The 26,222-nt window shown below is 36.7% G+C and overlaps 4 protein-coding genes and 1 long non-coding RNA gene across 9 annotated transcripts; 1 reads left to right on the forward strand and 4 right to left on the reverse strand.

Annotated features, from left to right (window-relative positions):
- Positions 1–3,906: 3,906 nt before the first annotated feature.
- On the reverse strand, positions 3,907–14,608 carry LOC141915394 (uncharacterized). The gene is made up of 28 exons (XM_074806906.1): positions 14,289–14,608; positions 14,066–14,159; positions 13,807–13,897; positions 13,480–13,640; positions 13,049–13,236; positions 12,729–12,932; positions 12,491–12,617; positions 12,284–12,406; positions 12,084–12,194; positions 11,820–11,945; positions 11,597–11,740; positions 11,332–11,469; positions 10,996–11,119; positions 9,977–10,028; positions 9,321–9,429; positions 9,073–9,166; positions 8,530–8,627; positions 8,223–8,413; positions 7,473–7,676; positions 7,274–7,400; positions 7,033–7,185; positions 6,272–6,412; positions 5,983–6,159; positions 5,683–5,835; positions 5,198–5,332; positions 4,774–4,914; positions 4,427–4,591; positions 3,907–4,315 (listed from the first exon to the last, which is right to left on the reverse strand). Exons 1-28 carry the CDS (start codon positions 14,358–14,360, stop codon positions 4,203–4,205), a joined length of 3,756 nt encoding a protein of 1,251 aa, XP_074663007.1. The 5' UTR covers positions 14,361–14,608; the 3' UTR covers positions 3,907–4,202.
- Positions 14,609–15,206: 598 nt separating this feature from the next.
- LOC141915075 (uncharacterized) lies at positions 15,207–25,102 on the reverse strand. 2 transcript variants are annotated; one of them, XR_012620908.1, is made up of 4 exons: positions 25,061–25,102; positions 15,705–15,806; positions 15,447–15,592; positions 15,207–15,300 (listed from the first exon to the last, which is right to left on the reverse strand). It is a non-coding gene; the product is annotated as an uncharacterized LOC141915075 (long non-coding RNA). The 2 variants fall into 2 exon arrangements; XR_012620907.1 differs by lacking the exon at positions 25,061–25,102 and adding an exon at positions 16,008–16,166.
- On the reverse strand, positions 16,556–20,550 carry LOC141915058 (uncharacterized). 4 transcript variants are annotated; one of them, XM_074806464.1, is made up of 8 exons: positions 20,320–20,550; positions 19,864–20,104; positions 19,576–19,767; positions 19,397–19,447; positions 18,190–18,339; positions 17,899–18,069; positions 17,341–17,595; positions 16,556–17,079 (listed from the first exon to the last, which is right to left on the reverse strand). In XM_074806464.1, the coding sequence occupies exons 1-8, from the start codon at positions 20,329–20,331 to the stop codon at positions 17,042–17,044; spliced, it is 1,110 nt and encodes a 369-aa protein (XP_074662565.1). In that variant the 5' UTR covers positions 20,332–20,550; the 3' UTR covers positions 16,556–17,041. The 4 variants fall into 4 exon arrangements, with proteins under 4 accessions (XP_074662565.1, XP_074662563.1, XP_074662562.1 ...); XM_074806462.1 differs by having other exon boundaries at positions 16,556–16,899; positions 17,001–17,079; positions 17,341–18,069; XM_074806461.1 differs by having other exon boundaries at positions 17,341–18,069; positions 20,320–20,548.
- Positions 20,894–22,628, reverse strand: LOC141915067 (uncharacterized). The gene is made up of 4 exons (XM_074806474.1): positions 22,425–22,628; positions 21,903–22,163; positions 21,322–21,828; positions 20,894–21,235 (listed from the first exon to the last, which is right to left on the reverse strand). Exons 1-4 carry the CDS (start codon positions 22,504–22,506, stop codon positions 21,198–21,200), a joined length of 888 nt encoding a protein of 295 aa, XP_074662575.1. The 5' UTR covers positions 22,507–22,628; the 3' UTR covers positions 20,894–21,197.
- LOC141915065 (galectin-4-like) lies at positions 23,492–26,184 on the forward strand. Its single transcript, XM_074806472.1, has 7 exons — positions 23,492–23,600; positions 23,716–23,801; positions 23,918–24,116; positions 24,530–24,823; positions 24,904–24,992; positions 25,089–25,302; positions 25,818–26,184. The coding sequence occupies exons 1-7, from the start codon at positions 23,580–23,582 to the stop codon at positions 25,932–25,934; spliced, it is 1,020 nt and encodes a 339-aa protein (XP_074662573.1). The 5' UTR covers positions 23,492–23,579; the 3' UTR covers positions 25,935–26,184.
- The last annotated feature ends 38 nt before the right edge of the window (positions 26,185–26,222 follow it).

The raw sequence follows: 26,222 nt of genomic DNA on the forward strand, positions 1-26,222 counted from the left end.
GTCAGTAGGTGACTTGAGTCAATAGTAATTTTGTGGATAAGTTATCGTCTTAAAGTTGCATCGACGACGGTTTCTTAACAAATCTATTGATTCTCTGTCTCTGGTTATATTTGCCGGATGAAGAGAGACATCTCGCGAAAAAGGGACGCGTGATGTGCGGACATCCCATTGTCTTCGTCAATAATGTATCGTTTTTTACACCAGGCGAATGTTAAAGAACATCGTTTAGACATTAGACTACCTTCGATAGAATAAACCATTTAACCAAGATAAGTGAATAAAACGATACGCAGCCGCAGGTAGAATAAGTTTCCTGGAGTTTAGACTGGCTCGGGTCGATCAAACATTTTGTGAATGTAAAAATGAATAAAAGACTATAAATCAGAGTTTCCGCGCTTCTAACGTTCTTTAGTTAAAAAAAACCCATTATCTTACGCAATGATGAATACTAGAGGAGTTATGGTTTTATGTTTGGTTTTTGAATGGTTATTATGTATTCATATATTTCAATAATTCAATAACGAACTTCACACAGATACCTTATAAAGTAATACCCTGTCATTTTCCCCATCATAAACGCACTTTCGAGAACTTTTCAAGCATCTATAATTTCAATTAACATCTCCTAAAACTCGGAGATAAGATCCATATTTTTTATTCAATTAACGACCCAGCGCGATTAAAATTACTCATGCAGCGGGCGTCTTTTACTGAAACGACGTGCGAAAGTCAAATCAAGTTTAATTGAAACTTAATGCGAACCTAATTGTCTGTGATTCAATTTTCTGTTTGCGATCGCTTGTTTACCCAACTCGCTATACAGCTATTTATAATTAATATCACCGACGAGTATCTTTTCATTTCAATTATAACGCAGTCTGCCGATGATTTAAGAAATAGCAATTAAAACTAATCTGAAGAAGGAGAATAAGATGAAGGGATTGGTCGTTACGATTTCACAGAGAGTTTACAATCAAATCAATGCGCATTTAATAGAACATGTTGCCATGACAAACACGTCTCTGAGGTCACCAATCTGATATTGGGAGAGTTGTTAAACAGGGCTTCCAGAAATGTACAGAAAAAATACTATATCAGTAAAACAGCAAAATAGGTAATCGCTTATCTGCTAAAAATATTACATTATTAATCACTTAAATGTTAGAGAGCAGCATTAGATTACAATAGCACTAATTTACAATTACGTTAAAAGGGATTTACACTGCCACATCATTATCAAGCTCCTTCTATAATAAACATGTCCAGCAAATCATCTTAACCTTATTGACGCGCTGGGCTTATATCTTACTAAAATATTCAAACTCAGGAAATTACTCTTTGGGACATAACGCCATCGAATACTTATATCTTTATACCTACTATTAATTAACTATTACCTCGATAAGATATCGCTTCATACACGTTATGTAAACATCGAGTAGAAATAATTGAATACGAATACGAATTAAACGACGCCAGAGTGAACAATTTAAAATAACGACTATTGAAAATCAATTTTTTACGATAAAATTTAGTGATGATGTGACGTGATACACGTACTTCACGCTCGATTAGGCAATCATCAATAAACACTACGCATCTCTTATGAATGAGATATTCAATCTGTCTACTCTGTAGATAGTTCTAAGATTATCCGCCCACAAATGTTGCCCCGTTAGTGACGTCAACACCAACCTTCAGTCAGAAATATCGTTTCTCGCTCTGTGCCGCAATCGGAACATTACTGACTGGGAATAAACTTTTAATCGGTTATAGTAACAACTAGTCAATAGTGAACACGAACACAAACTTTTATTAGTTTTGGAGATATCGATATGATATTCAAATTGCATACAGAAACATGATAATCTGAGGTAGGATTAGCAGCGGTCATATCAATTTTCATCAGTCACACGTCGATTGTATTTCTTTAATTATCCTATCTCACCGACTTCTATTGTTTCAACTCATTAAATAGTCACTATTTCACACGACATACTTTTAGGATAGTTATAGTGGAGGGTTCAAATGTAAAATTACGAATGGTTTGAGGATGGGGAAGCAAGGTCGGTAAAATTTCTCGAGAATACCCCGCTCCCACTTATCCTTTATAATACGCCAGTTAACGTATCGTATGGCAAAGTTTCGGGTTTTATTCAAGATGGCTAGAGTTTACAGCTAGGAGGTATAATGTCGTTCTAGACGAAGAGTAATAACAATAAGATAAGAACGGAGCTTCAATTTCTACTTGATATAAAGGGATTGCTCGCTAGTGATAACCACGAAACACGATATCTCATATTGTGGAAACAGGCATACTAGTATTAATGCAATTTGTATGAAATAAAAACACACGGGGATAAATCCGGGCAAAGCAAACACGGAATGACACAGAAACTGGGGATCGGGAATGACGTACATCATAAGAAATATTTTTACACGGCTAAAAAGAAGTAACATGCACAAAAAGAAGCAACAAGCGCATAGCTGTAGATGTTTTAAAATACAAGGCGCGCGGGAGGCAAGATGTTCAAACATGATTGATATCCCCGATTTTTTTTCCTTTGTGTGTATGGAACCCATGACGTACTTCGCAATTCATAGCCATAAAAATGCCAAAATGAATTCTAGGTTCGCCTCCGTAACTATTTGAGTGTAATTTCTGCCTGTTTGCGGTGTCTTACACAAACTTTATATTCTAATAGCATCCGAATTATGATTATGAAACACGGACCATCTATAGCAATTTTTCGGTTGTATTTTTCAGATTGAAATGGATTCAATGCCAATTCTCATATTTTTGCTGCTGCTTGGATTTACATCGTCCACTCCGCTGAAAAGAAACAGCAATTCACGACAAATAGAAACTGGAGATCTATCTTTGTCAAAGATTAATTTGAATAGTGAAACTACTTTGCGAAACATTGAAAAGCTGCTTCCAGTGTTAGGTGGAAGGCAGCCGAAATTGGAGCAATTCTTGCGCATTTTGCAGCTGTTGAAAGAATCAGAACAGTTCAAGCAGCAGAGGTACCGACTCGAAGAACGTCTTATGAGCGAAGTCAGGCAATTACGGCAGAAACTTAAAGATGAGGTATTTTACGATGAGCAAATGTCGAAGCAACCGTCATCGTCCGTACATACGAAAGCAGTCAACCATCACCACCGCGACGAAAAGCGACAATACGAAGAGTACGGTTGGTCTGGCGGTCGGTATGGCAAGCGTTCCGATGATCATATTGACACCGAACCGTTTTGATAACGTGTCAAATTGTCAGCCGACGGTTCATTTACTTGTGGAGCAGCCGCCATGTAGTTCTAGGTTCACTTGAAAATGACCTTTTAGTTGATATTTTTGCTTGTGTAAAATCGACATTCCGCAATTTTCGAAACTCAATTTCTTTAATAGTTGCTGTATGGCTAGAGAGAAATATTGAGATTAAATTATTTACATGTACCGCGGTACTCAAATCCAACCAACCATGTCTCTTTTGTTACTATTAAACATATTTTGGGCATTTTTCCTTCAAAACAACTGTTACGTCGTTGAAATTTTGAAACTGATTCCTAGCTTTATCTTTCGGTATTCGTGTATAGAATCAATTGGTTTAACGTGTGTTCATTTGTAAATAAAATTATTTTGATTTAAAGATTCTTAAGATTACTTCTGCACCGACATCGTATTCGAAATCGAACGATAGATATTAAGTCATATGCACGGAGGTAAATCGATTTATTGTCTCATTAATTTCGTGAAACCCTAAGCGACCATGTTGAATTAAATGACCAACACCCACAAGTGAAATCACCGGTCACGCCTTAAAAACGCATAACACACACGCCCTTTCTGTAGGATAGAATTTAATTTACTTCAAGACAAGAGCTTGGAGAACTCGAATTACATGCAGCTCGAAACTGAAACTGAAGGAGAACCGAAACGACTGATATTCAAGTTACTATTTCAAGTTCATGTAGGTACAACGCCAACGACCGCTTTTCTGTTTGCGCGTTCTTCACGTAGACAACTTTCAGATCGAAAATAATCTTAACAAATAACTGAATTTTATAGCAAATCTATTCGATCAATATCATTTAAATCAATTCGATGATAAAAATCAGATGGTATTTAAAGTGCAGATTTCTAAGGATGCTTGACATAGATGTCGGACAGAAGAATTTGAAAATGTTGATAATATGGGCTACGTTTAACACAATTTGCAGGCTTTACGACATGATCCCTTCATGAACTTAGGACTTTTGTAACACGCTCCTCTAAACGCCCATTCATCGCAGTCGAACTGTTTATCTACGCAATCGGCTGAAAATAAAATTATAAACAATTACAAGACGACATAGGAGGCAAAAATCCCTCCGACCATCAGAATGATTCATCCAAGATGAATCCATGAAGCTACGTGGTGATACTCACGTCTGGGCATCGGTGTAGTTACTGTTGTTCCATCGGTACCGTTATCTTCACCACAGAAACCGCACGTTTTCTTACAGTTGAATTTCATATAATAGGGTTTATTCAAGCATTCGCCTCGTCTAGACCAAACCCTACAGAACCGTTTGATGTCCTTGCAATCTTTACCTTGAAGACAATAAATGTTAATCACAGGTAGTTCTTATATTAAGTTGTATCTTTTTCCAGTTTAATGTATCGCTTTGTCATCTCTAATTTGACGCGGAACAAAGATCGTCACATTTTCCTTTAGTTATGACTCCATTTCTTGAATAACCTTCTTTACTAAGAAAATGTATCATATTTCTCACCTGATAAAAGGTCATCGTCGCTTTTTCCGCAAGTTCCACAAGACTTTTTACAGTAGAAGTTCATGTATCCAGGGTTTCGTGAACATTCCCCTCTCGACGCCCACGACTGACAATTAAAGTTCTGATCTTGACAAGACTGATCTGCGATGAAAAACTGAATGGTTTGTCATTCCTTACTAGGGAAATTGGATCTGCCATATCAACATAAAAAATAACAACTCTTCAAGGTTTTTATAGGTTATTTTGACCAGGTTTGTGTTCACGGTATGTTTGGAATCGGTGTCTTCCATTTGGAGACAAACCCAAACACTCTTTAGGTAAAGCAAACATTATTCCTAATGATACAAACATTCGACCTTATCAAATCTAATTATAAAAAGTATCGGCTTTGATCATAAATCATTAAAAGGTGGGGTGAATATACCTGTTTCCTTTTCTACGCCTTTACAGAATTGACAAGATTTTTTGCAGTATTTCTTCATGTAAGACTCGTAGTATCCATCACACATTTCGCTTTTCGCCCAAGAAGGACAATTTGAGTGGTCATCTTTGCAAGGATCTGGAATCATTTTTAATCGATAACAGTGATACCAAGAAAGATTTTGCAATTGAATATTGACAGATTATATAGATTTTGATTTATAACAAAGAAAGTGGAAACGACAATCCACATAGATGGACAACCCACGCGGGGTGAATCGAAATCAACCAAGCGCATTCTCTAAATGTTGCGAGAATTTCTTTTATCATTCATCAAAAAAGTCAATGTAGGTTTACATTAGTCGCATGAAAATGTACACATTCATTACATTACTTGCTGTAGAGTTACGTATACATTTACGACGGTGGAATACATAATAAGCCGAATCGAAGAGAATTTTTGACAGGTCATAAAAATAATGATTCTACCTTCCGTTGGTTTGACCGTGCTGCCGCCGGTGCTGGCACAGTGGGCGCAGGTTTTGGCGCAATTTTTCTTCATGTAAGAGGTATACGTCGATTCTTCACAATATCCGTCGCTCTTCCATTGTTGACATCGGGAATGGGCGTCTTTACAGGTTTCTGCGTTAGATACATCACAACGATATGATCTGATGAAGTGAGATGGGAGTTACAGCTATATAGTGACGGAGAAAGAATATTTCGAATACACTTTGGCCAATAGTATTGATTACGTAAAACATTTCATTAGTGTTTTTGAAGACATACGCGTTGGAGTCTTGTCCGTCGTTTTATCAGTGCCGGAATCATCGCCATTACAGAATGAACATGTCTTAGGACAGTTATTCATCATGTACTGTTTATAGTTAGAATGCTGACAGAATCCTTGTCGCTTCCACGTCAGACAGTCCGTTTGAATGTCAACACATTTAGATTTTGAACCTCCTACAATTTGTTTGAATAAATCTCTAATTCATTCGAATACAAAAAGCACCGTTTTGTTTTATCGGTGAAGTTTTAAAGGTATTCAAGAAGTAAGACATTCGTTTAAGGTAACCTGAGCTATCGTCGTCCTCGCAGAAACCGCACGATTTCTTGCAGCGTTCTTTCATGTAAGATTTGTGCTGTTCATGTTCGCAGTAGCCGTACCTGGCGTAGCTAGCACATCTGGACAAGGAATCGCTGCACCTGATCTTCGCTGCAGCCCAAGAAAACAAACTCATCATCGATAAAATCGTATATATGCATAGTACGTGTGATAAATAAGAAACGCCTGCTGTATTATTCGTGATTATTTTACAGAAAATGCAGATGAAAAATATGAAAAATGAAGAATATCAAAATGGCAGAATGCTTCAATACATGCTGAAAGCGGTTTAGCGATTTAAAACCAGCAAAAATTCACCCGATAATGGCATATACGCATGTTGCGGATACTCAATGAATATCCATTTATTTTTCATGACTTGCTTGGATAATTGATAATCAATCTATGAATATCTAAACATGTCAACATTTAACCAGATTGAACTATCATGACGTCACTTCCGGTATTGATGGATTTTAGTTGAGCATGTCACAAGTCCCTCAGTCAGCTTGGACGGAGGTCCCGAGATCGAATCCTCGCGGGGATGGCCGCCTTAGGTCTCAGCGCACGCACACACACAGACACGAACACACATTCATTATGTTAGGTTAGCTTAGGTTAGGATTTTTTCAATAAATTTTTCTTAGAATTCTCCAGTTTGATATCATTTTTTTCAAAAACGCGCCACATGTCTATGGATATGTTTCAACAATAAATGAAAACGGACTTACTTGCTGCAGTAGTCGTGGTTACAGTTTTAGTAGCGTCGGTTGTCCCAGTTTCAGACCCAACAGGACATGGTTTGACGGGTGTTCCCGGACACCAACACCGACAGTCTTTTCCCAAATAACCTTCACCTGGACAGGTCTTGCTCTCACAATTTTCTGCGGGATTTAGAAATTGAAATTTTATCCTTTTTGCAAATGACATCTAATAGCGGTTAAATCAATCAGAAAATGGATAAAACCAAACCTGAACATTTATACATTAGGTTAACGAGTTTGATATCGCTGAAACTAAGCCCTTCTCTGTTCCCCATTATGTCTTGATATTTCTTATCCATGGCGACAATTGTGCGTTGGCCGTTTGTGGAAAATGCCTGGAAATTCAATTCGCACTCCGTATAAAATGTTTCGCATAAGGTTTTGTGTGAAATACGACTGTTACTTACATATTGGCCGTAATGCATAATACTACGATAATCGTACGGGACGCTGAAGTCTTTGATTGTAGTCCAAGAATATTTCTTGAAATTGAATGTCATGGTAGGTGATATGTTTTCTTTATGAATAGTAACATATTCATCTCTATCCGGTCTGGTCTGCTCGTGTTGGAAACCCAGGGCGTGGCCTAATTCGTGCATGATGACACCTTTCTGAAATTAAGAAAAGTTCCAAAATTCGAAAATATTGACTGAAAACGATCGTCGACGATGGATTCTGTTTGACCATGATGACCTAGTAAAATTGAAACTGATTCCGCGAGAATATTTTTTTTCGATAAAAATATATCACTAGTTCAACCAAGAAGAAGGATGATTACCATTTATATTGTATTGGCAAAATACGACAGCTCGTCGATATCGATACTCGTAAGTTAACAGTTGGTAGGTCAAAATTTCTTAAGCTATATCTTAGAATCCCGGCTGGAGCGATCCCCAAGCAGTTTGTCGGAGCAAAATACTCTCTGAACTGCATTGTATTTCAGTGTTTTAGAAAGATTCTCCCCTAAACAGCGATCATGTATCGTTAGTCCAACATTTATGTTACAATGCATCCTACGCTATCAAAGACATATGATTTTTAATGGAAAAATAACGAAATGTCAAATTAATTATCAATACTACATGTCACTACTGAACACGTATACTTTATGTACATCCCGAGGATAACTAAACATTAAAAACATTTTATCAACTCACAACACGACATCCTTTAGCCAAGTTAACGGCCTGACTTTCACGCCCTGTCATTCCGACGTAGGAGGAGCAACCTGCTCCATTCTGAATAACAATCTTACTCTTGTCATTATCGTCAGCCTCTTTGAATTGAACGCATGTGTATTTCTCGTAATCTGCCATCGCCGCTTTAACTTCATTTTGGTCACCTTGGCCTGGAACATACATCAAATCTTAATGTAACCGTTTCTTAGAAGATACGACTATATTGACATGCGCATCTTAATAACGATAATTTGAATGGGATTCAGAGCATTTGATTATTACTTACTAAACGTATTCGACAGTATGTATGGAACTATCTTATCAGTCCAGCGTTTATCGTGGATTGCATTACGTTTCTTTCTGGATCCATTTTCATCTCTTCGTCTGGAATGAAGAATGTTCCGCATTTTTGCTGCCTTGTTTAATTACATACAAACATTCAGTACCAATCTTTCCATCAAACGATGTTTTCGACCTCAAAATAAAGGGCTATCTGGAGGTGACTTCGTGCTATCATGTTTGTTTTTAGTATTATTATGATGTTTTTGAGTTGATGGACGTTTTACTCCATGGAGTGTTATTCAAGTGACATTGGATTTGCGGTTGGGGAGTGTAGCTCAATATCATACTGACATCTCCATTGGGTTTCAGCTAAGTTCTTTGTCAATAAACAAAATAATACAATCGAAGTACAGTAAAGTGCTTTTTCTTAATAAATCTCTGACTCAGCATCCTAAAATGCTACATTTTCTAGGAATGTCGAGCTACCGCACGCGTTATGAATCCGGCCGTTCGGCTCAAGTATTGGTAAATAATTGGCGATACTTACGACTTTTCAATATCCGACCATTCGTCTTTATCGTAAAGTATATCTAGTTCTACTAGAACTGTCTTGTCATCCACAATAAAGTCCATTGCTCCGCCTAAAAAAAAAATCACATTATGATCATCTGGACTAGATGCATACCACAGCTAAGTAATCAACCCAATTAATGTATTCATTGGATTCTTAATTGATATTAATCACTTTGAATTATTTGGTTATGATTCATCGATGATTACGGCAATGAAACGTACTGGTTTCCGCAGAATTGCTAATAATTTGATCTAATGTCATGCTACTTCTGGCGACCTGGTTGATATCCTCTTCTGACGAATCGTAGTCTGCCGATACGTACAAACCAACCTGAAATTCCATACACGATTTAAAAATAAAATGTACTCTTAACATATCGTCACATATATGTTTATTTATCTTTTTAAGTTTGAGAGATGCCCGTTTGCTTATGTAATACGTCAGTATTTAACAGTTGGGAGCATGAGCTTCACGAAGAATATGTTTCGCCTTGATCCGTGCCTTCAACCCCAGGTGAGCGAATAGACAGGTACATAAGATGAAATAACATGCTTTGAAACGTCTGTTTATTTAATCTTGAAGTAATTGCTGTAGAGTACTAAAGCGTTCATCTTGTTTTAACTCATCAGTATATAACATCCACTATATTAATATTTAGTAGTAAATCCAGTCAGCAACTAGCTAAGGTTACTAAGACTAGTTAAAACTAGTTATTAATGGCTCTAGATATGTTTTAGATTTGGGCTGAGGCAAGGCAGACCACTTGTTACGTTAAGGCAGACCACTTGTTACGTTCTTTTCGCTGTCAAAAGATTTAAGTTTGAGAATAGCAAAAAATCTTTGGTCTGAAAAAAAATTTGAAAGATTCGGCACTTACGTGTAGTAGACCTATCACAGATATCAGCAAGATATACGTCTTTCCCGTCATACTTAAAAACTACAGTAGCTGTCTTCCACGCTCATAAATATACCCTCTCGATCAGGAACCAGAAGAGAATGAAGTTATTCCGTCTGACTCAGAGGTTGTTCGTGAACAACTTCAACTCGATGCTGCACTTCACTCGGGGGTTATAAAAACTATTCAAGTCAAGAACAACCAACAGACTGGATGCAGTTAAAGGTACCACCGCTGATAAAGTTAATCCTCCCTCGAAGAAGCAACTCCGAGCTAATACTCCGATAGTAGTTACGATTTTCTATGCTCACCGGTAATCAATTACTTTATTTATATTTCACAATTATCGGCATAAATATTCGTTATCGCCGTATTCTTGACCCCCTTTGGTCAAAGGTGAAGCTTAATTACTGCTCCCGTCAATAAACCCTAACAAGTAGTCGAGATATATTATTTACAAAGTCCTTGATTACACGCATTTTATCGGTGACTCTTGTATTTCTCCTAATGTGCTATACTCTAATACGCCAATAGATTCAAATTCTGAGTTAACTCTGTTGTTATTTCGTGGGAACGTCGCATCCGATATGGAATGTAACTGACTAAAATATGTCAAAAGATGTTAAAGTGAAACGAAAGTGTGAGAGAGCAGAGTATGTTTTACAAGATTTTATTTCAATTGAATAATGTAAACAGGTATCATAAATAACGAATGACACGTAAAATTTTCACATATGAATATGATTTGAAAATACACAAAAAATAAATACGTTATATAATAGTGACTGATATTAGAGAAACATTGTTAGTTGAGGTATATTTCACACACGAATATCGTGTAGCTTGTGTACCCGTATTGGCACTGATATGATTTTCACTTGAGTTATTTGCAAAAATTAACTGTCTATGACACAATGATGATAACCTCTGGTCATTATATTCAAAAGCAAATATGTAAGAAAATGAGTATCAGATTATGTTTTTTTTGCCGCGTTATTTACAGACAGAGATTACAAGTAGCCGCGCATTCCTTCTGCATGTATTTCCTATAGAACGATTCGGTACAAAATCCATCCTTTTTCCACTGGTCACAGTTAGCGTTTACATCTTTACATTGGACTGGCTCTAGATAATGATACAAAATAAATCAGTGATTAGTATTCAGATATATACATGAAACGTTCTGGCGTAGGCGCCGTGCAGCGCTAAAAATACGTTCAAAATCATGCCGCAGTAATAAAAGCCTTTATTTGACATTCTTCCTTATCATAAAAAAATATGGCCTGTTAAAAATGTAAACTTGGAAATTGTTGAATAAATGAAATAGATTGAATTACCTGGTTTCGGAGGAGGTGGTTTACAAACAGAACAGCTTTTTGCACAGTGGTATAACATGTAGGTTTTGTAACTGGTATGTTCGCAATATCCTGCTGCCTGCCATGCCGGACAACTATCTGCTACCTTATCAACACAATCTGAAAAACATACGCAATTTTGTGATCAAACCGTGAATTATCAGATGCAATCTCTTTGAGAAATTTTAGGCTCGAGTTTAAGTTATTCGACAGGTGACAATAGAGTTCTGTTGGGTTCTGAAATTACCTTGAATCTCATCTCGACAAAACCTGCATGTTTTTGCGCAGTTTCCCTGCATGAAAGTCTTATATTCATCGTTTTTACAAAATCCGTTCAATCTCCATATCTTACATTCGGTCCCTGTTGATAAATCGGCGCATATTTTTTCCGCTGAAAGTTAAGCACGAGACTATTAGAAAATACGCATTTCTCTAGAATGAACATTTCGCGAATCGGAGACGATTCTTACCTTTACAAAGATTACAACTCTTTGCACAATTTTCTGTCATAAACTCTGTATGTTCAGGCTTACTGCAATAACCATCGGCTTTCCAACTTCTACACTGAGACCTTTTATCAACACACAAACCGCTACCTACATTGCACAAACGTTGATATGATAAAACCTGCCCAATGCATATAGACGGCATTTACTATAACCCGGAACCCGATAGGCATTATTACATAAAGTTGACAAATATGTTTCTATTTTCTATCTAATAATCATACTTACTGCAAAGTCCACACGATTTTGGGCAAGTCCTTTCCATATATTCCTTCCTCGTTTCACAATAACCAATATTAGCCAAGCGCGGACAACGAGCAACTGTGTCACGACACGAATCTGAAATGTACGAAATAAAATCGATTTGAATAATCAGTTCAGTTAACTATCCCAATTCGTGATAGAAATTATATTTTCTAAGAATTTACCTTTGATAGCAGTCTTACTGGAGCAATGTACAACCGGTTCATCGGCAGACATACCCCGACACCAGCACTGACAGTCTTTCCCAACAAAACCGCCTCCAGGGCATGATTTTTCCGGACAGTGAGCTGTACAACGAAAAAGAGAAGCTTATAAACTTGTGAATTGAAATTTCGTTCGCTTTTCTATGGAAAAATATTGTCTTCACTTACATTTGCAGTTATATCGAATGTTGATTTCTTTGATATCTTTGAAACTAAGACCAGTGGCTTCACCAATTACGTCTTGGTACTTTTTGTCCTGTGTCACCATCGTCGGTTTTTCGCTGACGGAAAATGCCTAAAAACAACATTGTAAATGTTTAATCTCAAATGGATTGTAATTTCAAATTTACTATTTACTATTTCTGGTCAAGCGATGTTACGAGAATAGTCAAGGATTTTGACTTACCCGCTGTCCGTAATGCATTAAACTGTTATAATCATATTCGACGCCACTGTCTTCGATATCGTCGATTTTGTAACGTTGAAAATTATGTTCTTTACCCGGCTTTATATTTTTTGTTTTGATTGTTATGTGATTATCTCGGTCCGGACGATTTTGCTCGTGAGGAAATCCAAGGGCGTGCATAAGTTCGTGCGTAACCGTCCTCCTCTACAAAATAGATTTGATAGAACGTTAAACTTGTGGTTTCCGATATAATTATTAGGCTCAGCCTTTGAGAATGAATACACGAGTCGATCTAGGTCTGTAATGATGGTGTTACTGACCTTGCGACATTTTTTACTCAGATATAAAGGTTGTCGTCCTCCATCCATTCCGACATGTGATTGACACCCAGCGCCATTTTGCATGATTATAGCGTTCACATCCGATTGTGTCGCCTCTCTAAACCTTACGCAGGAATATTTCGATATGTCCTCGATAGCTGCCTGAATTTCCCTTTTATCCAGCTTATCTATTATACAAATATGAATACATAAATATTCACAAATTCACAAATGGATCATTCATATCTGATAGTACGCATCATCTAACAAAATACCCCTAACGATTGTATTGGAACGTGTAAAATGATCGTAATTGATGCAAACATGTTGTTACATGTTGTAGCGATGTACGTTTTACAAAATATTTGAGTCGAAGCTAAAACAAACGTACAGAACTGATATTAGCGAATAGAGAAAATATTTCAACCTACCGAAAGTGTTTGGTACCATGTACGGTACTGTTTTATCTGGCCATCGTTTGTCTTTGATAGCGTTTCGTCTTGATTTCGGTGCATGGTCGTTTTCATCGTTCCTATAGTCGTCATGAAAATAATCATGATAATCGTCGTAGTCGTAATGATCGTAAGTACCGCTGAAATGAATGTAAACAATGGATTTATGTATCGTAAGCCTCTAAATCTATTTTTATCTATCATTTTATCAGTGAGTCAAGTGCTACTAAAGTAAACCCTTCAAACAGCTACGTGGGAGTTTGGAAAACTGGCCTACAGGCGTTTCTATATAGCGTAAACACTAACCTTTCGATCTCTGACCATTCCTTTTTCCTAAAGATCATGTCCAATTCTCTGATAACCATGTCATCACCTACGTTAAAATCCATAGTCGCGTCTGAAAGAGCAAAATATATGTTTTTGAACGACGATTTCTATAGATCCTCAGTGTATGAAAACAAAAACAAAAAAACATCGACGTGTCCTAATTCTTTGTTTTTACTGCGAAGCCGTAGATTTATGCAGTGTATTTATGTAAAATTGTTAAATGATCTCTAATGCTTACAAGTATCAGCTGCGTCGTTTATATCTTCATCAATCGATATGAATTTCTCATTGTCGTTGTTCCAGTTTTCTATCGGCAGAGCGCTGGATTTAACCTACAAAACAATCAAATTGATGATAATTGCGTCATCTTTAAATGAAGTTAACAAAACACGAATAAATGCACGAATTCACGCGAGTCGATTCTTAATTTCAACGATATCTACTTTCGTATTTCTTCTTACCTTGGAAATCAATATGAAAACCATTAGACAAAACACGTCCAATGTCATCTGTTTACTATGTTTCTTAACCATTGTGTACGAGTTACTTTTTTCCTGATCAAGTTGCTTGTCGTATCGCTTTTCAGTTTTTGTTACTTCGCCGAGAAATCTGTCATCATTTATACTAGTTGTGGTATCCTGTTGAAATTGAGAAAACCCGTCGACTCAAAATAACTGCGTTTGACTAATTGTAACACCGTTTATGAGTATGTTACATTTACTAAGTTGACCACACACAACTCGTAAACATATTTTTTTTTGATTCAGAGTCAACTACGTGCATTTTAAACGTTTGTTCATCGCCCAATGATTCAACGTTCTTTTGTGTTCATGACGATGATTTATCAGTATTCTATGAACACCCGTCGTTTTCTTTTGATTCGTCGATAATCGAAACAAGGAAGTAATATTTCAATGATATGATATCTAAAATGGTATTTTTGCATCATGTCTGATATAATACCCACGGGTTGTCGATTAGTTCATACAATACGCGAACTTCTGATGTAACTCTTGAGTAGACTTTGACCGGGTTGGTTTTTTCTAAATATTTGACTCATACACTATTGGGAATCGGGGGATTTTATAAAACAATTTTGTTACGGACCTATTGGAGATGTTCATTTATACGTTTTGATATTACCTTGATGGAATAAACACATCTTCTTTCAGAGGTTTTTAAGAGCGTTGGGTAATGGTCAACTGGCTATGTCGAACTTTGCGATCGAATGATTCTCGATAAGATCTGTCAGGCGTATGACATATTTCATCCTTGAAGACATCCTCTGTTTAGGGTAACCCGACAAAATTATGTTGTAGAATCGAATTCACGCATCAATGAACTCATACTACGACAAAAATTATGAATAAGATGTATTTTTCACGAAAAAAGTACGAATATTTATTTTCTGAACTTATACATGATTTGTAGATAGAGAAATAAGTTAACCATCTAACGGCAGATTAGATTCATCTGAAAATAGAAAACGAAATTTATTAGAAAATAATCTGCCAACTTCCGGTATTACAAACAAACAAAGCGATAAAATAACGTTTTACCGAAGTGAGTAAGATAATAAACGTAATGAATTGAATAAACAAGGAAACGAAAATATAAACCTTTTATCCTGATAATGTCATACACTCATTGATGCATTGTTGTAGAGCCATCTCGTTGTTGTCTCCGATCAACTCCCTGCATTCTCCGAAACATTTCGCCTGAAGATTGACTGCACTCACCAGGGCAAAAATCATAGCCAGGGCCACTGCAAAATTAAAACACCGATACTCAAGATTTCCTTCTATTGAACGATATCTTCGTATACCTATACACATTACGATGCTACGGTGTTTCGTGTGCAAAGGTGTTTTACTTACAGAACACAACGCAGGTGATTTTTTGGATCATTTTCTCAGTTTACCGTTGTTCAATATACCACTTGTTCAATGATAAGTGAGAGTAGGTTGTTCGATGTCGCCCTTAAATAGAGTTTTGATATAACGCGTAATTAATGTGAGAAGTAAACATTTGCCACAGTATCAGCATATATTTGTCTAAAACATTTAGTTTAATTGAGTCTAGAAAGATAAAACTATATTCTGTGATTGTCGGAAATGATTTCATTACAATATGGTACAATACATTTTCACTTGTATTTGAAATGGACATGTAATATTTACCTCATCTTTAGGCCGCGTTGAGGCATGATCGACACACACAATATCCAGACGAAAAATAAGGAAGCTTTAATGGACCGAAACAAGCATTGCCACAACTATAATCATCATAACCATTACTATTATCAAAACCAGTACCATCATCGCCATGATCACCACAGTAACCATCCTGGCATTGTTACAGGCGATATTCCGACTAGATTATTATCCGTGACATGTAGTTCTGTATTAACGCATAGGAGTAAGTTTCTGATCACAGCCTTACTAATAAATCTATCAATAATTATATCGAACTGGCAACGGAAATCAATTCGTGGTTTTGCACGTTATAGGGGTTTGCCCTGGGTATGTGCAATATATTAAAAATACCGTCGTGAAGCAATAACAAATCATCACATCGTCTCACATTCGGAACATTAGCTCGCCTAAAAGTTTTTCAAGAATTGATTGATAAAATTGAGCCTATATCTGAAGATTACAAAAATGAAGCGAGATAACAAATCTAAATACAGAATTGCAGAGGTTTTATTTCTAAATATTATAGTTCCTCTATAACTAATGACAGTAATGAACAATAAGGTATAATTATATAATGTACATAACAAAATCCATATATCTATTTCAGCAGTATGACCATTTTACATGAATTATAATTTCGTTGCAAGAAATAGATAACAAGTATTTAGATAAGAAACGAGTAAGGTATGGAACACGATAGGACGAGCAAAAGAGAAAGACTATTATGCAAAAAGTAGTAATATATCATATGTTGAAGAACGAAATTAATATCTTGTATAATTCTCCTCTAAGTAGAATATGTACAAAATCAGTGACGCCAGATTTCATCATTTCCTCGCGACGAATAACTTAAGAGGACAGCGGGCGCTTTAAAAATCTACAAAACAACAACAGGAGCAATAATCTATATCCTGAAAGCTTCCTATCAATCTTATAGCCCAGTTGCAACGTAATTTCTTATATATTTATAATGTTTACATAAGTCCGATGTGGACATGGCACAAAGCTCGTTTTCGCTATTAATCGACCGTTTCGTAATTATGTGTGGCAGCTTCCTCTGGAAAAAAGAAAAAACAAAAAAGAAATTAATTTATTTTTATGATAATTTATTGTTTATAGTAAAATAGATTTATACAATATCTACATGGTTATTTTCATTATAAAAAGGAATGCGTGATATCTACATACAATTAAATCACTGAACCATTGAAAGCACCGGTTGTTCAAATACAGAAACTGATTATGTTGATATCCTAATTTTGCTAGACTCTAAATCTAATAATTTCTTAACGAATAACAATATTTTAAGTATACATGCCATTAATCAAGTAGTCAACTTTTGAATACTGTCTTCTCTGGTAACCGTCGTACAGCCGTTTTCCAACTATTACTGTCATCACTACCACGAAGATTATTCCGCACACTAAGGCCGCTACCAGGGTCCCCTTCATCGTTGGTTGCGCATTGTTGTTGTTGTTGTTGTTATTCGTTATAGCTGCTTCGGCTGAACAATTCGCTGTCGTACAATTTGAAGACACTGCAGTAGCGTTTGTCGAGGAAGCAGCTGTAGTGGCTGGAAAAGTAGACGCAACACTGGACGAAACATTGTTAAGTGTTGCTTCTGGAGAAATAGTAGTAGAGTTTGATGAAGAAGAGGAAGTGACCGCAGAAGTGTTGTTTGTAACACCTGTTAATGCAGTCGGTGTGACAGTGACAGAGTTTGTTGGGTTCGAAGCAACGCTTGAGGAATTGGTGGGAATAGTAGAATTCACGACTAATGAGATTGTAACGTTGTTAGTGCCTGTAACTGTATCGATTGAAGGAGATGAAGCCGTTTTTGGTGAAGTAGGGGAATCAGTAGTTGATAAAGAATTACCATTGGAAAGAATCGGTTGAGGAGTGGAAGTTACTTGAGAAGGTGGAGTTTTAGAATTTGAGATAGCTGCCACCACCGTATTTTGGTTATTGGTAGTTGTTTGTGATCCCGTCTTGACGTTACTGGTAGTGAGTGGTACAGTGGATGCCTTAGTCCCACCAGTCGTTGTAGCTAGCAAATAGAAAAGGAAACAAGCTCGATAAAAAGGAAAGCTTTTACGTGTCTGAAAATAGTTTGGTATATACTATGTGGGAAACGAGTTTCTTTTCAGATTGGAAAACTCAAATGTACCTGTTATGTTGTGATTTCCATGCTGTTGTAGTATTTCAGCAAGTTTAGCAGCCGTTTTATTGACCAACTCATCAAGTTTTTCATTATCGCTTTTCGGAGTAGCTCCTAAGACTTTTGCACCGACCTTTGATGAGTGATCGTCTATGGGTGCTGGAATGAAAAAGAGTGTCATTTATAACAAAAGCTGAACACGTCACTTTATTTTGAAACGATGACACAAAGTTTCAATTAATTTATATGAATGTTCTTGACAAACAACAACGAATAAAGCATGGAATTGTATTGTGTACAAGGAGGAGCTAAATTACAACGCTTTCACCGAAATTTACAAACATGATATATATCAAATTTATACAGATTTAGGTCATTAGATTTGATGACGTTGATTTACATTATTTGTCACTGCATTAATACCATTTGTCAACAGAATCGATAACATCTGCGTCTGGAGATATTATCAGCAGCATGCGCAAAATCAATGCTCCAAGTCACATGATTATTTGTCATGCGCGTATTTTTAGTCATACACGTATAGGCCTATAATAACTTCTACGTATTTTCTAACAAACAAATAAATAGACGATCGTGGACTTTGAAATAACAAACACGGAACAAAGATTAAATGATGATGATGATGATGACGATGATGATATCTTGAACTGTGAAACTGTAGAGATTATTCAGAGTGTTAATCCAATGTGTTTTGCATTTCACATTAAAGACAAAAAAGTATCAATTCAGCTGTAGCTTATCTATACAATACAAAAGATTTTAACCGGTTGCCTTACAAAAGTTTAAATAAGTACATATAACCGAGTGTTATATTCATCATGTGTGTGTCTATTGTAGTCGATTGTGTTCCGTTTCCCTGTCTGATTAAACAAGTGATAATGAGGTATAATTGAAAATGCAAAATGTGCGGTTTAATTGTGCTCCTTAAAAGTTGCTTCGTACTATGGTACATTTTCCCGGTGTTAAGTGCAAAAAGTTCATCAGCTGAAACTTGATGTATAATTGTATGCATGTGTTTGTATAATTTGCATATAATCAAGAGGTCTCCTATCGTAGATATAACGTAGGAATGGAAAGAATATTTTCGTATAGGACTCCTCTTAATTCTGTGCTGTGATTCAATGGCTGTTAACTAAAACCACTCCATTATAACATACACACATACATATATCATTTTAAACTACGATTTACATACCAACAGACGCGGTGATATACGCTGATTTGTCTAGTAACGACTTATCAATACCTGATCCAGGAAAAAGTAACAAATACATCTCGAAGAGGTCAATGAAACTGCTGTTATACATCGTAAAAACTTAATATACAGAAAACTGCTAGAAATCTATAGATTGTAGAATTAGGTGTAATACTAACCGACTGATATAGTTTGAGTTGATTTGTCCGTTGATGCTCTTGTGGTTTTTGTTGAGCCAGTCGTTAATGTTTCTCTCTGTACCACAATACCACAAACATCAGACTTATTTGACCAATGGATAAACTGTTTATCTACCTTCACTCGGAAGCAATGCTTTGAAGTTGTATTAAAAAGAGCCACTGAGCACGTTTCTAAAACACATCAAGTGACATATGTATATAATAACTCTTTCGATTCCATCTAGAATATCTTTATCTTCGATCGAATGCTTTATTTTGGCGTCTTACCTGTTTCGCAACAATATTCGGCACATCGTTTGACCAATTGTTCCAACCCATCCCCTTCTGGAGAAGGTAGAGATGTACCATTCTCGATCAACTGGACATGTTCCTTGTCATCAACTAGTGTATATCCACATTTTAAATCTGCTTCGCAAATGTTCTCTTTTGAATTGGCTGGTGATATTGTTATAACTACAACCACGAAAGCCCACGCACATAAGAAATGGAGGAGAGTTTGAAACCTCATCTGAAATTACGCAATTTGATTCTCTAAAATACGCACCAATGGTTTTTGAAATGGCTATGCCCTCAACCGATGTGCCTTGCGTATTAGAAGTGAAATAATGATAACGATCAATAATGAGACGATTACTTGTTTAAGTCGTTTTACTTCGACAATATGGAGTTAAACACGTCACGCATTTTGGCCAGTATTTAATGATATGAAATTCATATACTTACCACTTCCATCATTATGAAATCTTCAATTTGTTATTTTCTTGAAGATCACTGAAGCGTCATAGCGCAACGAATGTCACTGCTTGAGCGTCTGCGTCAAAAAGGAATCCAGCAGAGTTCTCCCAGCGCGTCGACACGCAAGATTTCGTTCAAATGCGTGACGTAGATTCGACTGTATATATTTATCAAGCTACCGTTTGCAGAGTTTGTGACTGCGGCGCTTGTTTTAATAGCCCAACATATGTTACTTCAAACCTCAGATCAATATGGCTCAGTACAGACTGCGGAAAACAATATACGTAGGACTTCTACGGGATGTGATGGCAGATGTCGTCGTGTATCATAATCCATTATAGCATATAGGCCTATATCACACAAAATATAATAACATGATGAATTGCTTCTTTCCTTTGCTCGATGATACGTAATTTTTGATTTACGAAACTTCCTCTGTTGTTGCTTCCTACGTTTATTCGTAAGAAAGGCCGTTGCCCCGTTGAATACTACTAGAACTAACCAAAAAAATCTTGAAATAAAGACCAAAAATGTGTTATTTTTTATTCAATTAGATGAATTTTACTTCTACACGAAGATATGAAGATGGATTACACAGAATGATGTGTGTATCATTCGTAATTTGAAAATCTTTTTTAACATTCAGTAAATTAGCGATTCGCAACGGTTCTTCACATGACGTCATTGCGCGTCATATTGACCGTCAATCCCAAGGCTCAGCTAACTGAAGTAAAGTCATGTGACTGCCATTTGACAGCCGATACACGCGAAACAATGCGTATCACGTCAGTGAAGAACCGTTAAACACAAAAAAATCTGTAACGATCAACTCGAACGGCTGTTATTAAGTGGTGTTCTACAGTGAATTAGTCGGCGTCGTCATCTTCTTCGTCCACGTTATATTCTGCAAAAATTTTAATTTTTATAGAATTATCGGCATATATATTCAATTACTTACTTCTTACTTAAAACTTTGTTCGGATCGCGAACCTCTTCCCAGTCTCCAATATAACCTTCTTGAATAATGTTCGTAAGCCTTTTTCCAAATTATCGCGAGTGCTGCTACTACAAATAAAACCCCGCAGACCAATCCCAAAATCATCACACCTGTCATTGGCCTGGTCGCGCGGGCCCGTGCATTGATGTTATCTTCAGTCGAAGACGCTGCGTTAACGAAACTATTATTTCCACCAGCGACCGATTCGCTAACGGTCTGATGATATTCATCATTAGAATTGTTCGCAGTATTGTCGATTAAAGGAGCACTCGTGGTAGTATCCAAATCGGCGTTATCATTGGTGGCATGTACGCGGTCTGAATTAGTATCTGGCACAGGAGGGAGATCGTCTGCAGTATCTGGCACAGGAGCATTGTCAAGAGGTACAATGTTTGTAGACGTTATGGGGAGACTCGAAGAGACCTTGTCACTCGATGGTGCAGGAGGAAGGTCATGGTAGGTCTCGGCTACAGTCAAGTCGTCATCCTCGGAACCATCACCTGTCAGTAGAATAGAATACGACTCGAATCATGAAGAAAATGCACGTTTTGCACGTCAACTAAAATTAATTTACCTGATTGTGCATTTTTCATGATTTCTTCTTGCATCTTACGTTTTGATTCCTCCAATATTTCATCATTGATATGTTTATTCGCGTCACCATCTTCTATCGCTGAATCCTTGTGACTAATGACATGTGTTTGTCTTTTGTCACGCGAAATGTAAATGGCATGGGAGGTGGCACTTGCTTTATATTCAACTTCATTTGATGGTATTTCTCCCAGAAAACAACGACTATAAGACCCGAAAGTATAAATAGCAATGTTACAGCCAGCTGGAAAATAGAATAGAAGTATATGAACATTAACAGAATGTGATGAAAGAGAACATTTCAATATCTGCAGCTATCAGAAAAGAAACAATATACTTTCATTCGATTAGAATCAAATGCATAATCAATAATTTCAAAATTGACACGGAGTTCCAGAGGTGAATAGATTTCAGTATATTTCAAACAATAAAAGCATTTTATAATTTTGAAAGGATTCAGAGCAACTCATGGAACTTCGTGGCGTACGGAATTACGTCTAATTACTTATGTTGCAGCATGCCTTCATGCAGTCTACCATAGAAACAGCTGATAGTCCATCCTCCTCGACGCTGTTGGAAGACTTCATTTCTGCGAGAGACTTTTTGAAAACGATAGTCCTATATTTCTGTACTTTGCCGATACATTTCGATTCGATCTGATCAATAGCAACTGATTGGATGGATATGAGAACCAATATCGACACATTCAGAAAATTCTGCATTCAAAAATAAAAAGTCATTTATGATTCAATTCAAACGGAGGTTTCAGTGCAGATACGATGTACAAGATATAAGTTTATGTTGATACAATGTACAAGATATAAGTATGGAAAAGCCAAAAAGAAATTACAGGTAATTTTAGGCCATATGATTAGAAATTACCTTCAAATCCATTTTACGTAGATTATTAATACGGTAGTGTAAAATTATTTCCCTGATCACTGTCTGATTCGAATAGTTTGTTTTTATTCCACAGATAGTTGTTTTTTTCACATTGTAAATCCAATAACGCTAAGCATCCGAAGATATTAAGCGACACATTGGGTGTTGTGATATATAATGTCCATTTCCACAAACAAGCAGTGGTCAACTGAAACAACCAAGCACCTGTTACTACAACTTTCGGTACAGTGATAATTGACAGTTTGAAAGATACGATTTCACGGTTTCTCGTTTACAATTGAGCGCCATTAAAGAGATCGATATCAAATGGCGAATTATGAAGGAATCAATGGTCATTTCAATAGCGGTATATTGGATGTTAGTCTTGTACTTAATTTCCTTTCTTCTATAAAGATAATTTGCATTCTTAAATTGTGATCAAATACTCTGCATTATCAATGAAAACGTTCATCTGATATTGAGACCCTCATTTCTAAACAGTGATGGCGATCAATTCCTATGTGTTTGCAATTAGAATTTACAAAAAGAACAATCATTTTCTATGCGGAACTTTGAAAACGTTACATAATGTGATCAGTATTTCTTTTATCTTGACAAATAAGAAAATATGCGTCGGCAAATAATCTTGTGGCATATATGATAAGAAAATTATCTTCTGCACAAGTGAATCAGAATTTAGTTTATCAGTGAATGGTCGATATATTTCTAGATTTTATTCAGACACAGTTACAAAGCTCAACACTTTAGACTAGAAAAGATGTACGATATTCACAATCCCGTAAGTAATAGAATCACATTTTCTTTCCTTCGTTTGTAACATAACTGAAAAAAAGTATAAAATAGCTCGCTTTGGCGATACTTTTAGTGAATTTTGTACCGTTTATTTTTTCTAGCGCATTCCCTACACCGGGATCATTCCTGGTGGTGTCCGCGATGGTACAATGATTACAATTAGAGGTAGTACAACTTTCAGTAAGCAGTAAGTCAAGATTTTTAGAGTAAACTTTAGATTTTTCTATTCAATAAAACGTCTTCAATCGTATTCGTAAATTTATTCTCGGAAATGGTTCAATCGATTTTCTTAATGCTTTTAAGTTTTAGTATTGGTCTGCATGATGGTTCTCCATCGGGTAATGCCATTCTGTATCTGAACCCACGAATTGATGAGGGCTGTATCGTACGTAATTCATTTTACCAAAACAAATGGGGAGCTGAGGAAAGAGACGGTGGTATGCCGATCTACAAATCGAGTCCCTTCGAGATTATGATACTGGTACAACGAGATTGTTTTATGGTGGGTATATGTTTGTTGGTATTTGGTAAGCAAGACATTTTTCCTTAAAACGTTAGTTTATATGGTCACTATGCCATATATCTGATACAGATTAGTGTTTTTGGGCTTAACAAAAATGATAACTTGTTTCTCCTTATCGGCCGGGTCATTTTGTAAAATGCAATAAAATTTGTAATCAGTTCATTTCCATAGCTGCCGGATGTTATGGTAAAGATGATATGATTGAAAAAAGTAATGTACGGGTCAAATTTTAAGCTCAGCCTGGGATGAGAGATAGGGTATCAATTTTTTGGCCTTATTTGGACTATTGGTTTAAACTAGATTGATTAATAGTTTTCGTTATAGCCTGTTATAATGTATTTGATATATTGTATTTGTTTCGATATCAAATGATTGGACAAATTGCTTTACAGATAGCTGTAAACGGTACGCACTTCGCTAAGTTCCATCACCGCTTTCCAAAAGAGTCGGCTACCACGTTGCAAATCACCGGATCCGTTCATATTAAACACATACATTATCCACCGGCAGCGATGGCACCCGGCTTTCCACCAGTTCCACCGGCAGGACCTACAGGCCCAGGAATCTACCCACCACCAGCAGGCTCTGCATTCCCTGGAGGTTGTTGTCCACCGCCGCCTAGGCCACCACCAGCCGGATTTGCGCCACCGACACAATCGCATATGCCCAATACTTTCTTCAACCCGGTACGTTTTTCTATCGGTTAAATGATATCGATTTAATTCGGGTGTGAAATTTCCAAATCAATGCCATTCTTTTATTGCAGCCATTGCCGTTTACGCACAAGGTAGTCGGAGGTTTGAAAGAGGGAAATACGATTCAAATCTCTGGAAAAACTAAACATCATGGGCAAAGGTATTGTACATATTTCTACATCAGTCATGAATATTATTCTTTTTATGACATGGAAGTTATATCTTTACCTTTATCACAAAATATCATCCATTTTAGATGGACCATTAACCTGACGTCTGATAAACAGAAACGTGACATCGCACTTCATTTTGACGTGCGTATTCACATGGGCTTTCATCAAAAAGTCGTAGTGATGAATTCGTCTCTTGCTGGACAATGGCAAACGGAAGAGCATGACAGTACGAGATTTCCATTCAAACCAGGGCATCAATTCGACCTCTCACTGAGAGTGAATCCTACAGGATATCAGGTGAATATAGTCAGCCTCGAGACACGAACAACCGCCAAAACGTGCAGTCATCATACATCGTAAGGTGCTGCCGCTATACTCATTGTTAGCGGATTTTTCATACACTAAAGTGAATTGATACGGTAACGAGCAACAAACATAGCGGCAGCACCTATGAGATTATGATGTAGCGCACATCGATTGCCAGAGTCGCTTCACGTTAGTGTATGGAAAATCCGCTAACGATGAGCATAGCGGCAGCACCTTATGCTCAGTTCGTATTCGCATTTGTATTCGGTCTTTTAACCCGCTCTTGCCGGCATTAGTTCTACAGTTGCAGACCGTCCGACGATTGTGTCGCAGCGACCCGAGTACCCCATTAATGGCCCACTAATCATCACATCTGTGTGTTGAATATTTATCAAGGAAATATCCGGGAAATAATCATAAACATTCCCTTAGAAGCCTCATTTATATTATTCCATGTGTCTTTTTTTCTGAATCATCAACTGTATTACTGTCGGTATTATTTTCAGATATACGTGAATGGTGGTCAGCATTGCTATTCATTCGGTCACCGTCATCCTTTCCGAAATGTCAAGTTTGTGAATATTGAAGGCGATATTGACGTGACAACCTTAAGTATTATGTAAAGTGCCAAAAACACAAATATAAAAATTAAAAAACTAAGTCACTTCAGTGATATAATTTGAACACTAATTTATGTACCATAGATTTTAGAATTTTTGGAAATATAGGTGTCTAGTAGTTTTGCTTATCAATCTAATTTGCACATCAAAATAGTTGGATAGCCGGTAAAATGTACGGATGTTTGTATGGAACACTTTGACGGAGGAACTTTCCGTTACTTCAACATAGGACAATAAAGCCAAACACATGTAACGAAATTTTTGATGGTTTATTATTTTGTTCAATGGGTC

The sequence above is a fragment of the Tubulanus polymorphus genome, chromosome 1 (genome assembly GCF_964204645.1).
Source record: "Tubulanus polymorphus chromosome 1, tnTubPoly1.2, whole genome shotgun sequence".
Taxonomy (NCBI): Eukaryota; Metazoa; Nemertea; class Palaeonemertea; order Tubulaniformes; family Tubulanidae; genus Tubulanus; species Tubulanus polymorphus.

Bases quoted from the DNA above. Each gene is read 5' to 3' on its own strand.
- LOC141915394 (XM_074806906.1), bottom strand. From the start codon at position 14,360: ATGGTTAAGAAACATAGTAAACAGATGACATTGGACGTGTTTTGTCTA. The intron at 14,160-14,288 runs GTAAGAAGAAAT...ATTGTTTTGTAG, and splicing joins TTTTCATATTGATTTCCAAG to GTTAAATCCAGCGCTCTGCC. The intron at 11,946-12,083 runs GTAAGTATGATT...TGTGCAATGTAG, and splicing joins AAAATCGTGTGGACTTTGCA to GTAGCGGTTTGTGTGTTGAT.
- LOC141915058 (XM_074806462.1), bottom strand. The intron at 19,768-19,863 runs GTAAGACGCCAA...GATGTGTTTTAG, and splicing joins CGAATATTGTTGCGAAACAG to AAACGTGCTCAGTGGCTCTT. The intron at 18,340-19,396 runs GTATGTAAATCG...TTTTCATTCCAG, and splicing joins GTATATCACCGCGTCTGTTG to CACCCATAGACGATCACTCA.
- LOC141915067 (XM_074806474.1), bottom strand. From the start codon at position 22,506: ATGAAGTCTTCCAACAGCGTCGAGGAGGATGGACTATCAGCTGTTTCT. The intron at 22,164-22,424 runs GTAATTAGACGT...TCTATTTTCCAG, and splicing joins GAAGGCATGCTGCAACATAA to CTGGCTGTAACATTGCTATT. The intron at 21,236-21,321 runs GTTCGCGATCCG...AAATTTTTGCAG, and splicing joins ATATTGGAGACTGGGAAGAG to AATATAACGTGGACGAAGAA.
- LOC141915065 (XM_074806472.1), top strand. From the start codon at position 23,580: ATGTACGATATTCACAATCCC. The intron at 23,601-23,715 runs GTAAGTAATAGA...TATTTTTTCTAG, and splicing joins TGTACGATATTCACAATCCC to CGCATTCCCTACACCGGGAT. The intron at 25,303-25,817 runs GTGAATATAGTC...TATTATTTTCAG, and splicing joins TGAATCCTACAGGATATCAG to ATATACGTGAATGGTGGTCA.